This window comes from Typopeltis vanoorti, chromosome 22, assembly GCF_054136105.1.
Source record: "Typopeltis vanoorti isolate ZY-2024b chromosome 22, IOZ_Tvanoo_1.0, whole genome shotgun sequence".
NCBI lineage: Eukaryota > Metazoa > Arthropoda > Arachnida > Uropygi > Thelyphonidae > Typopeltis > Typopeltis vanoorti.
Window position 1 is genome coordinate 37,023,610 of NC_143570.1, and position 9,753 is coordinate 37,033,362.

Sequence of the window (9,753 nt, forward strand, 5' to 3'; positions counted from 1 at the left end):
TCCATCAGTTTTCTTTCCAATATCTATCGGAAAGAAAACTTAATACTTGTTCTTCGAATAAGTATTAAGTTTTCTTTCCGATAGATATTGCGTTTCCATGACAACAGATTCCAGTTTTAATAGTTCAGCGGTAAGAGAACTATTGCTACTAACAAATAATTCTATTGGTATCGTTTGTATGTGATTTTAACTATGGTTATAACAGCTAAATGCGTTTCAATCCTATGTACACTAACAATTAAATATTCACTCACGAGGATGTTTCACTCGTTTAGTAAGTCTATAAAGTTATCAACTACATTTTGGAGTGAATAAATCATGTAACTAATTTTACGGACTCAATAACGATTGCTATTTGTTTAAAAGTGTTCTCTGACCTTTCACCTAAACAAAAACTCGTAATCCCCAGCACTCACGCACTGTCCGGAAATGAACTCGGTGTCCACTATTGTGACAGTGTCGCTATTTTCTTTTTCTTCTACTTCAAACGAAGACTTTCACTTCATTTGATTAGCTATCCGCGAACCAAGTCTCTCGCTTGAACAGACCGGTGTTCGTAAAGGTTTATGGAACGTTCATCTGCTCTGCAACAAGACATATATATGGATGAGTGGATAAAAGACTAAGACTTGATACTTTAATTTATTGTTTTGCTTTAGTTAGAACTAAAAAAAATCAGATTTACGATACCTTATATTATCTTACAGATTACAATCATACATTAAATTATACTTAAAATTAAACTGATTCGAACTCGTTATTTGTATAAAATGCCATTTAAAAAAAAATATAGTGTATAACACATAATCTAATTTTATTAAATTTTTTAAATAAAAATTTAAAAAACTTGTTATAATATCAATTATATTTATAAATGCATATGATTTTATAAGAAATACTATATGAAATTATTAAATACCGATATGCTAACCCAATCATTTCTCACGCTTAGTTTCTTTTATTCCCCAACAGATCTATCAAGGCAGGAAAGAGGGACTGGATTACAACTCCTTACTACTTCTGCAGGTGTTCTTAGGACTTGCCTACTTGGTTGGGAGTGGCTGCTTCGGTTTCATTGTCGTAAAGAACAGCGTTCAGTGTCTGATAGCACGTCAGTATCTGTGTCAGGCCGCGTCCTTCATGATCAGCACCTCCCTCCTTGCCTTCACTACTCTAGAAGAATATCATGGTTACTTGTTGTTTATCTGGATCTACGGCATTTTCTACGGAGGATATCAGTATTCCTTAAGAATGTTCACCTTTGAGAAAGTAAGGGCAAGGAATTTTGCCAAGGCTTGGGGTTATGTGCAATGGTCTCAGGCTATTCCGAATCTCATTGGTGTGCCTATAACGGGTAAAGAGTTTTTATTAAAAAAATTATAAACTTAAGTAAAATAAAATTTGATTTAACTTTTATAAAATATAGAAAGTAATTGTAAATTAAGCTTAGACACCATTTTCATTAACATATATTAGTATACAAAGTGGAGTTAGATGGCATTTCCGTTTAAATTTATTAAAGGAAATATCTTGCTGTAATAATTTTTTTTTCAAGCAAATAATAAAGTATTATCTGCCAGTTAAATTGCATACACGTACTTACTAATGTACATATGTGTATCATAAATACAATTTTTCACATGTTGAACCACAATTTATCTCATACTTTGTACAGTGCACAAGTCGTTTAGTACAACAATTCGTGTTATTAGTAGTAATAGTTTACAATCAATTGTAGTTCAGTTACACAGGATAGATTATCTATACTTTTTTCAGCATAGAATGCTAATATCATTATTTATGCAATTTAAATAAGATGTTTCCTAGCAATGTATTTTACATCTTTTTTCACATACATATTTACAATGATTCACTTTTTCGTAAATCGATTATAATATTTACTTGTTTCTTTGGATGGCATTTCTGATTTCTTCCTCAGAGCTTATCTGAGGAAGATAATAGATGGCGGTGGTTTTGTTTCTATACCCGTTGCAAGCCAGGTGTTGATTTTACTGTTTGTAGGTATGTGCTTGGAAGATTACTACTGCTTGTGCACGGTTTAACTTTTTTTTGCAAGTGGGGTTGGATTTGGATATTTGTGTCCTTCTAATGGTGTTTTTGAGAAGGGTTTGTTATATGCTTTGTCTGTGTGAGAGAGAAAGAGAAATTTCTCTGATTTTCATTCTCGCTATAATATTTATATAGCGCCTGTTTCAGCTCCTTGTTGGTCTCTAGGCTTCTGTCATCGAACGGCAGTTTATCATGTCAGGTACGTAGAAATTTCGGGTGGCTTTGGTAGTGATTGTTGCACTTATATGTTATGTAGTTTGTGGACTTGTTATCTGATATGTTGTTCTGGTTACTCTATAAGTTGGACTGAAGTAATGTTTTAACCTGACTGTGTAGTGGCATAAGTGTTTCACCTTAAATATTTTGTGTTCTGTCCATGCTGGCCGCATAAGTGTGGGTTGTTCCCAGAATATCATTTTATCTTGCAACCATTGTAACCTGAATTTTTTTTTTTTCAAGTAAGGCTTACGTCAGCAATTTTTTGTATTCCTTTACTAATCCTCTTAACAGATAGTAGCTTTTCAATGTCATTACGACTTCGAGAAGTGTCAATTATATTTGACGTGGAAGATTTTATTTTATCCTTTGGTTTTTAGGTTCAGCTATTCCTACTGTTATATAAAGTATAGTTTTATATGGTAGATGGAAATATATACATACGCTTTAATCAGTGCTAATTCTGAATATTATCGTGATACATAGGACTATAGCATAAAAATGCTACATACTGACATTTAACTAGTATCATTAAAAAAAAAATTGATACCAAACTTTGTTCTGCGCTTGTAAACAATAGCATGTCATGCTTCTTGATAAGCTGAAAGTGATTTGGACTAAACACGAACAAATACACTGCCAAGTTTTTGGGTTATGTGCAATGGTCTCAGGCTATTCCGAATCTCATTGGTGTGCCCATAATGGTTAAAGAGTTTATTAATATTTTTATAAAAAAAATTATAAACTTAAGTAAAGTAAAAATATTTTAGCTTTTATAAAGTTATTCTTAAATTTTAGAAAGTAATTATAGATTAGGCTCAGCCACCATTTTTATTAACATATATTAATATACAAAATGAAGTTAGTTGACATTTCGTTTAAATCTATCTATTAAAGGAAATAAATATATATTGCTATATTTCTATGTAGGAGCAGTGTACTAGATTTGAAAGCATTAGTTTTTTTATTTCATCGTTTAATTGCACTTCTGGTTATGTTATAGACGTAGTAAAATATTACTGTTATTCAAATAGGAGTTAACTTACAAGCTCATAATATGTGAGAGAAACTTATTAGTTAGAGGTCAATATACAGAGGATTTTGAATAGGGAATGATTACCATTTATGTTTGAGTAAGATGAAACTGGATATCATTTTTAAAACAAAATAAGAAAATTGTAGAAATAAGCAAAGGAGCAGCTTTCAGAGATGAAATCTAGACTCAAATGCACAAATGTTTATTATTGGGAAAAAATTGAAAGAGTTTGAAAACAAGAACGAAACATTGGATAAGCTCCTACCAAGTAAATCAGTATATGCTCTGAGAGAATATAGAGAAAATGTAAAAATAGCTAAAAAGTGTCATGGGCAGGTAAGAAGACAAAATTTAGAGGAGGCTATTAAAAAGATTAGAAATGGAGGAAGGAGTGCTGAAAAAGTGACATAAAAACTGAGGAGGAAAGAGAGATTTACATCAGCACATGAAAGTCTAGGGACACATAAAAAATACATATATGGGAACAACGAAATAAAAAAACTGACCTTTAAAAGATGAAATTGAATATAAAAAAGACGAGCAATAGCCAAAAGAGAAACCAGCAAAGGGGAGAGGAAAAATTTGTATCATACCTAGAAAATGATATGCAAATATATTTGAAAGAATGCTTGGATTACGTTACAGTCCTTTTGACAGATAATACTAACATAAAAAATTTACAAATGCTTTAAATGATATAAAAACAATAAAGGACAACCTAAGTAAACTAAAAAATGGCAAATCAGCAGGAGAAGATAGGATAAACGTCGAACTGTATAAATTTGTTGGGGAAATATTTCATCAGAGATTATTAAAATTTTTTAAATATAATATATATATAGAAATGGAATACAAGTAGAGTAATTAAAAAATTTTTCATTAAGTATTTTCAATACTTAATGAAAAATTTTTTAAAAATATTATTAGTGTCAAAATGGATTTAGAAAAGGACGCTCTATAATAGATGCAGTTTTTTTTGTTTAAAACCACTTATAAAGAAGAGAATTTAAATTAGAAACTCATATTTTGTCTATATAGATTATGAAAAACAATTTGACAAAGTAAAAAGATATATACTGTTCGATATATTACAAAAAATAAATTTACATAATATTGTAGTACATGCAATAATGAATAATAAAGATAATGTCTGAAAAACAATCTATAAACCAAGTGTTGGAGACAGGGATGCCCTCTGTCTCCAACACTTTTCAATATTTACATTAATGAAATATTAATACGGTGGAACACCTTAAATAATCAAGGTGTAGAAATTTCCTGGAATAACGAAATAAATACGCTCTATTATATTTTATTTGCAGATGATCAGGTAATATCAAATAAGGAAGACAATTTACAAAAATCCCTTTATAATTTAAACATTATAGCAGAAGAGTTTGGAATGAAAATATCCATGGATAAAACTAGAACAATGACATTTTGTGGACAAACTCCAGTTAGAAATATTAATAATAAAACAGATAAGTACTTTCTTGGATATGAAATATCATATGAAGGGGGAAAAATACACAAAACTTCAAAATTTTTACAGATTATAGGACTGATAAATAAAACACTCAAATCCAAATATACAAAAATAAACACGCTTGAAGATATACTTTAGCAATGACTACATTATCATATGACAGTGAAATGAGATTCATGAGGAAAAACTGCAAAATACATATTAGACAAAAAAAAGGAATAAAACATTTTGAAAATACTAAAAATGAAATCAGTATAAGTAAAACTAATGAGTTATAAACAAAATTGGATAGAATATATAAATCTAATGGCAAAACACCCGATATCTTAAACAATGAATAAAATATAAATTAACTGGAAAGAGAAGGCCGGGTAGACCTAATAAAAGGATATTGGATGGATAGACACTGGAACAGACCAATATGATCAGCATGTCTGGAGTAATCATTTTAAAAGATCGCTAAATGAAACCGGCAGTGACATCATAATGATGTATAAAGTAAAATCATGATGATGATAAAACATTGGAGAGAAATGGAATCGGGACTACATATCAATGCTTGATGTTGAAATTGAAAAGCCATCAAAATCTTAAATGTAGAAAGACAGCTGGAGTAGATTATATATAAAATAAAATCATGATGATAAAACATTGGAGAGAAATGGAATAAGGACTACATATCAATGCTTGATGTTGAAAAGCCATCAAAATCTTAAATGTAGAAAGACAGCTGGAGTAGATTATATTATATTCGACCAGAAATGCCCGAATATGGAGGCATAAAAATTTTGCAGTGGCTGCATTGCATACTTCAGAAGGTCGAATGGATGGACTATAACAAGGATATGTATTTAAGTTCTTTAGCCAGGAAATGGCACACCAGATGGCGAGAGAAAAGCTGCTCAGAGTACTACATTACATGGAACAGCACATGATCTGTATTGAGTAGTTAGAAATGAAGGAAGATGGTTGGATTTAAAATCATCTTCCATGACGTAAGCTATACCTCCACTCTCTTTAATAGTGTGATCCGTGTAGATCATATTATGAATTGAGAATATGAAAATCACTTGGCTGACTGGTCAGCGGATCCACTCTTCAACCAACAGGCTCTGGGTTCGAATCCCACCGTGGATGCTTGTGACTGTCGTTACATGGGAGACCAACCCTAACTAGAAGCCTGAAGTGGCTTGGCAAAGATCCGTGTTTGCTTGACCTATAAAAACAGGAAAAATCCTTAGTTCAAACTCCTATGTTTAAAAGCTTCCTAATTGTTTGAAATAGAAAATAAACAAATTCACACAAAAAAGCTGTTTTTTAAATAAATCCCGTATAAGTCTGCATGATTCCGTAGCTAAGTTCGATAACAAATTGGCTACGAAAATCAGCAATAAGAAGTCCAAAACTATGAAAACATCAACTGCATTGTGAAATGGATCAAGTTTTTTTTTAATAAAGAAAATATAGAACAAGTAAAACTTGGACAATTTTAGTGAAGTGAAGCAATGCATGAGTTGAATGAATTTATTTATATATAGAATAAAAGAGAAATTAATCAAAACACTGAATTAGTTATATATACAACACATCATTCAGAAAAAAAAAAAAAACATTAGGCCCAGTGAATAATAATGATCTCTAGAGGATCGCATATAGCCATAAGTTATATCCCCTATATATATATATATATATATATATATATATATATATTATAATCACGTTCAAAAAATTGCAGTGGGCAGAATATGTTTTTCCGTATGGAAAATGACAAAATTCTCGCTAAAAGACCAAAAGGTAAACCTAAACACCATTGGTCAAGATATCATATTACATTACAAAATTTTGGACACCAAACTCGATTTGGGATATAGAGCCATAAGAAGAAGATTCAAATCAATGTTAATTTGTGGACTTGAGAGGGAAGGGTTACAAATAAAACAATTGATGAAAGACTGGATACTGCAGATAATAGACTTCTGCAAAACATAGACAGAATCATTAAAACATAAAGATATTATGAAAGAACTTGACATTATTAACCTATAGGAATAGGCGAGCAAAGCTAATCTTGGGTAGGATTATTACAATCAAAATGGGAGAGGAAAGACATAAAATCAGTGCTTGATCTTAGAGGAAATGACTGGCAGAAAGACCAAGACTTAGGTGGATTAAATAGGTTAGAATGCCTTATCAGATCTTGTATTTCGGCCTTCTAATATTGAAGTCCTAACAAACTATATTATTACTATGGACAACTTTACCTGCAGAACTGACTTCCTATCATAGTACCAAGGATATCTAAAATAGCAATCGAACTATTTAAACACGAATAATGTAGACCAAGCTACTGCTAGACTAACTGACACACTGGAGACCTTTTGAATGATGCATTTTGTGTATATAATTAGATCTACTGGACAATAAAATTTAGTGTGTCGTGCATTACAGTTGTATGAACAACGTATTGAATTCCATTAACTTTACCTTGTACTTTTCTCTCGACAGGCTACATCAACGAACTCTACGGAGACAAGACAGGATTCTACCTCTCTTCAGCCTTTACCTTTCTGGGCACTTTGACTCTCTTTCTTATCGACGTCCACAAGTGGAACCTCCAGAGGAAAAAGACCAGCATAATGTCGGACGAGCGACGATGCTCCGATCCGTGTCTCGACCGCAATTTCAGCCGCAGGTCCTCGCTTCAAGAATCGTTCTTCGACCGTCACACATCCCTAGCTCATCTTCAGCAACGGAGTCTCACCTTTGGTAACTACGCTGACCTCCGTCGCCAGGAGTTGACGTGCATATCGGAGGAGGTGATGATGGATAACTTTCTCGAGGATTTTGTCGACGACTGCATCACTTCGTGCAACAAAGAGGAAAAATTCCTGATGTTGAGCGAGTATGAAAACAACCTGAACAAAACCGAAGAGGTTACTGGGGATAGCGGCAGGATACCCATCCGGAAGACGGCGGTATTCGCCGTTCCCAATTTAGAGCAGTGTCCGAACTGCAGACGGTGTGTGACTATGCCGCCAGAGGGCAGCATCGATCAAGGGTGTCGAAAAGATTCGCCTTCTTTTCAGTCGTCGATAAAACTGTCGAAACCAGCATGCAGCGTGGATGTAATCGAAGAAGTGACTACTTCTTTATAAATTAGTGAACTACGCCATAAGAAAGAAGTCGTCACGAAGTGATTGATTTTTTTTTTGTGTGTGCAATTAATTTGTTATACTGTCGGCAGATGGAGCTGTCTTATATAATAATCAGTAGTCGAATATTTTGTCTTTCAGCTGCACTGGAATATTTCTTTGTTAATATTTTTTTTAATTGTTAATAAATCTTTGTTAATTTTGTAATCGTTTAACCTGAATATTTTATTTAAATAGCCGAAATTATGAACGTGTGTACAGTTGTATTATGATGTAATTACCAGCAAGTAACCTTGAATTCCTTGACATTTGTATAATTTATTTATTACTGAATTACACTTCTCCCCCACATAACTATCAGGAAATTAGTCCCTTTTAAGTGTTCTTACTTATTATAAAATAATAAATTTTGCATTGGAATAGCAGGGAAATCAATATTACTATTGGTCACTGTTAGACCTATTTCTATGTGGTTTCGTTTTCCCAACTGTAACAGTTTATGTGGCAGTTAATAAAAATATTATTTGAGTTGATGGCTGCAATACTTAATATCTGTAATAACATCACTCCAGAATAAGAATTTGGGCCACTACTACTAAGAAAGAAGCAAACAATATAAAATAACCAAATTAAAGGTTAAATTAAAATCCTTATAAGAACTGGCTTAAAGGGGCGAAACAAGAATGCTTTTCATCTTCCCCGTTATCTGTAGAGGACAGTGTAGGGATAAGGTGTTATTGAGCTATTAAAGCTCTGATCATGGCAGGAGGGTAACAGCAATAGCCGTGCCTCAGTTAGGACTTCACAGCATTGCCATCCAGTACCCTCCAAAAGTATTAAATATCGCATCTCCAAAAAATTTAAATTAACTACACATATGAAATTTATATTTAAGTTATTTATTATTCATATTGTTATTCTTGGTTACTATTCAAATTTTTCGATTATTTAAAATAATAATTTTCTTTATTTCTATGTTATTTACCCTCAAAAATTTACTTCCAATATATATGTATATTTTTTATTAAAATAATTTAAGTTAAACGAGCCTTGGAATAAAATTTTGGATCTATCGGAGGCTCCGTTAAAATGTAACGTTCATATTTTTTCTGGAAAAAAAATCGGTAGTTTCGTGCAACGAACAAACTGTGTTGCGAATATTTTACTCCCAACAAAATATCAATTATATTTTATTTTAATTGATTTGTGAATAAATTGTTTACTTCCTGGAAGATTTGTGGCCACCTAAGAATAAGATTAAAGTCCATAAATATTTCACATTTCGATGCTTGCCGAAATTCCAATTTGTCATACAAAATATTCACACACTGCGGAGCATTAACTTTAGTCTCAAAGTATTGTGCTGTCGGATTTTTTTATTTGTAATTTTTGTTGTAGCTACTTCCACTTGTGTAAAAAAAAAAAAAAAGTTTAGTTTGGGCTTTAATGTAACTGTTGGTTACTTCTGTAGGAATAACTCTCCAATCAATTACTGTTAAGCTTAAATTAATAACCTGCTCTCTTTTTTTATTACTGGAAATAAGTGCAAGTGTGGGCAGCCAGGTTCTATTATATTATGTTATATGAAAAATACAGTATAATATTTTTAATTTAGATTCTAAATAAATAACATAAATAAACTTGCAAAAAAAGTAAACATCAATCAATCTAGAGAAACTTACATTTTTTTTAATACTCCTTATAAGGACTGGCTTAAAGGGGGCGAAGCAAGAATGCTTTTCATATTCCTCGTTGTCTGAAGAGGACAATGAAGGATAGGGGTTATTGAGCTA

General features: G+C 32.1%; 1 protein-coding gene across 1 annotated transcript in view; it reads left to right on the plus strand.

The window, feature by feature from the left end:
- The window catches only part of LOC150094315 (monocarboxylate transporter 10-like), a 65,201-nt gene extending 56,710 nt beyond the window's left edge, over window positions 1-8,491 (plus strand). The window contains exons 4-5 of the mRNA XM_090411933.1: window positions 973-1,354; window positions 7,314-8,491. Of these exons, the coding sequence (XP_090268059.1) occupies window positions 973-1,354; window positions 7,314-7,963 (1,032 nt within the window). The 3' untranslated portion in view covers window positions 7,964-8,491. The remainder of the gene's footprint in view (window positions 1-972; window positions 1,355-7,313) is intronic.
- Window positions 8,492-9,753: the final 1,262 nt, after the last annotated feature.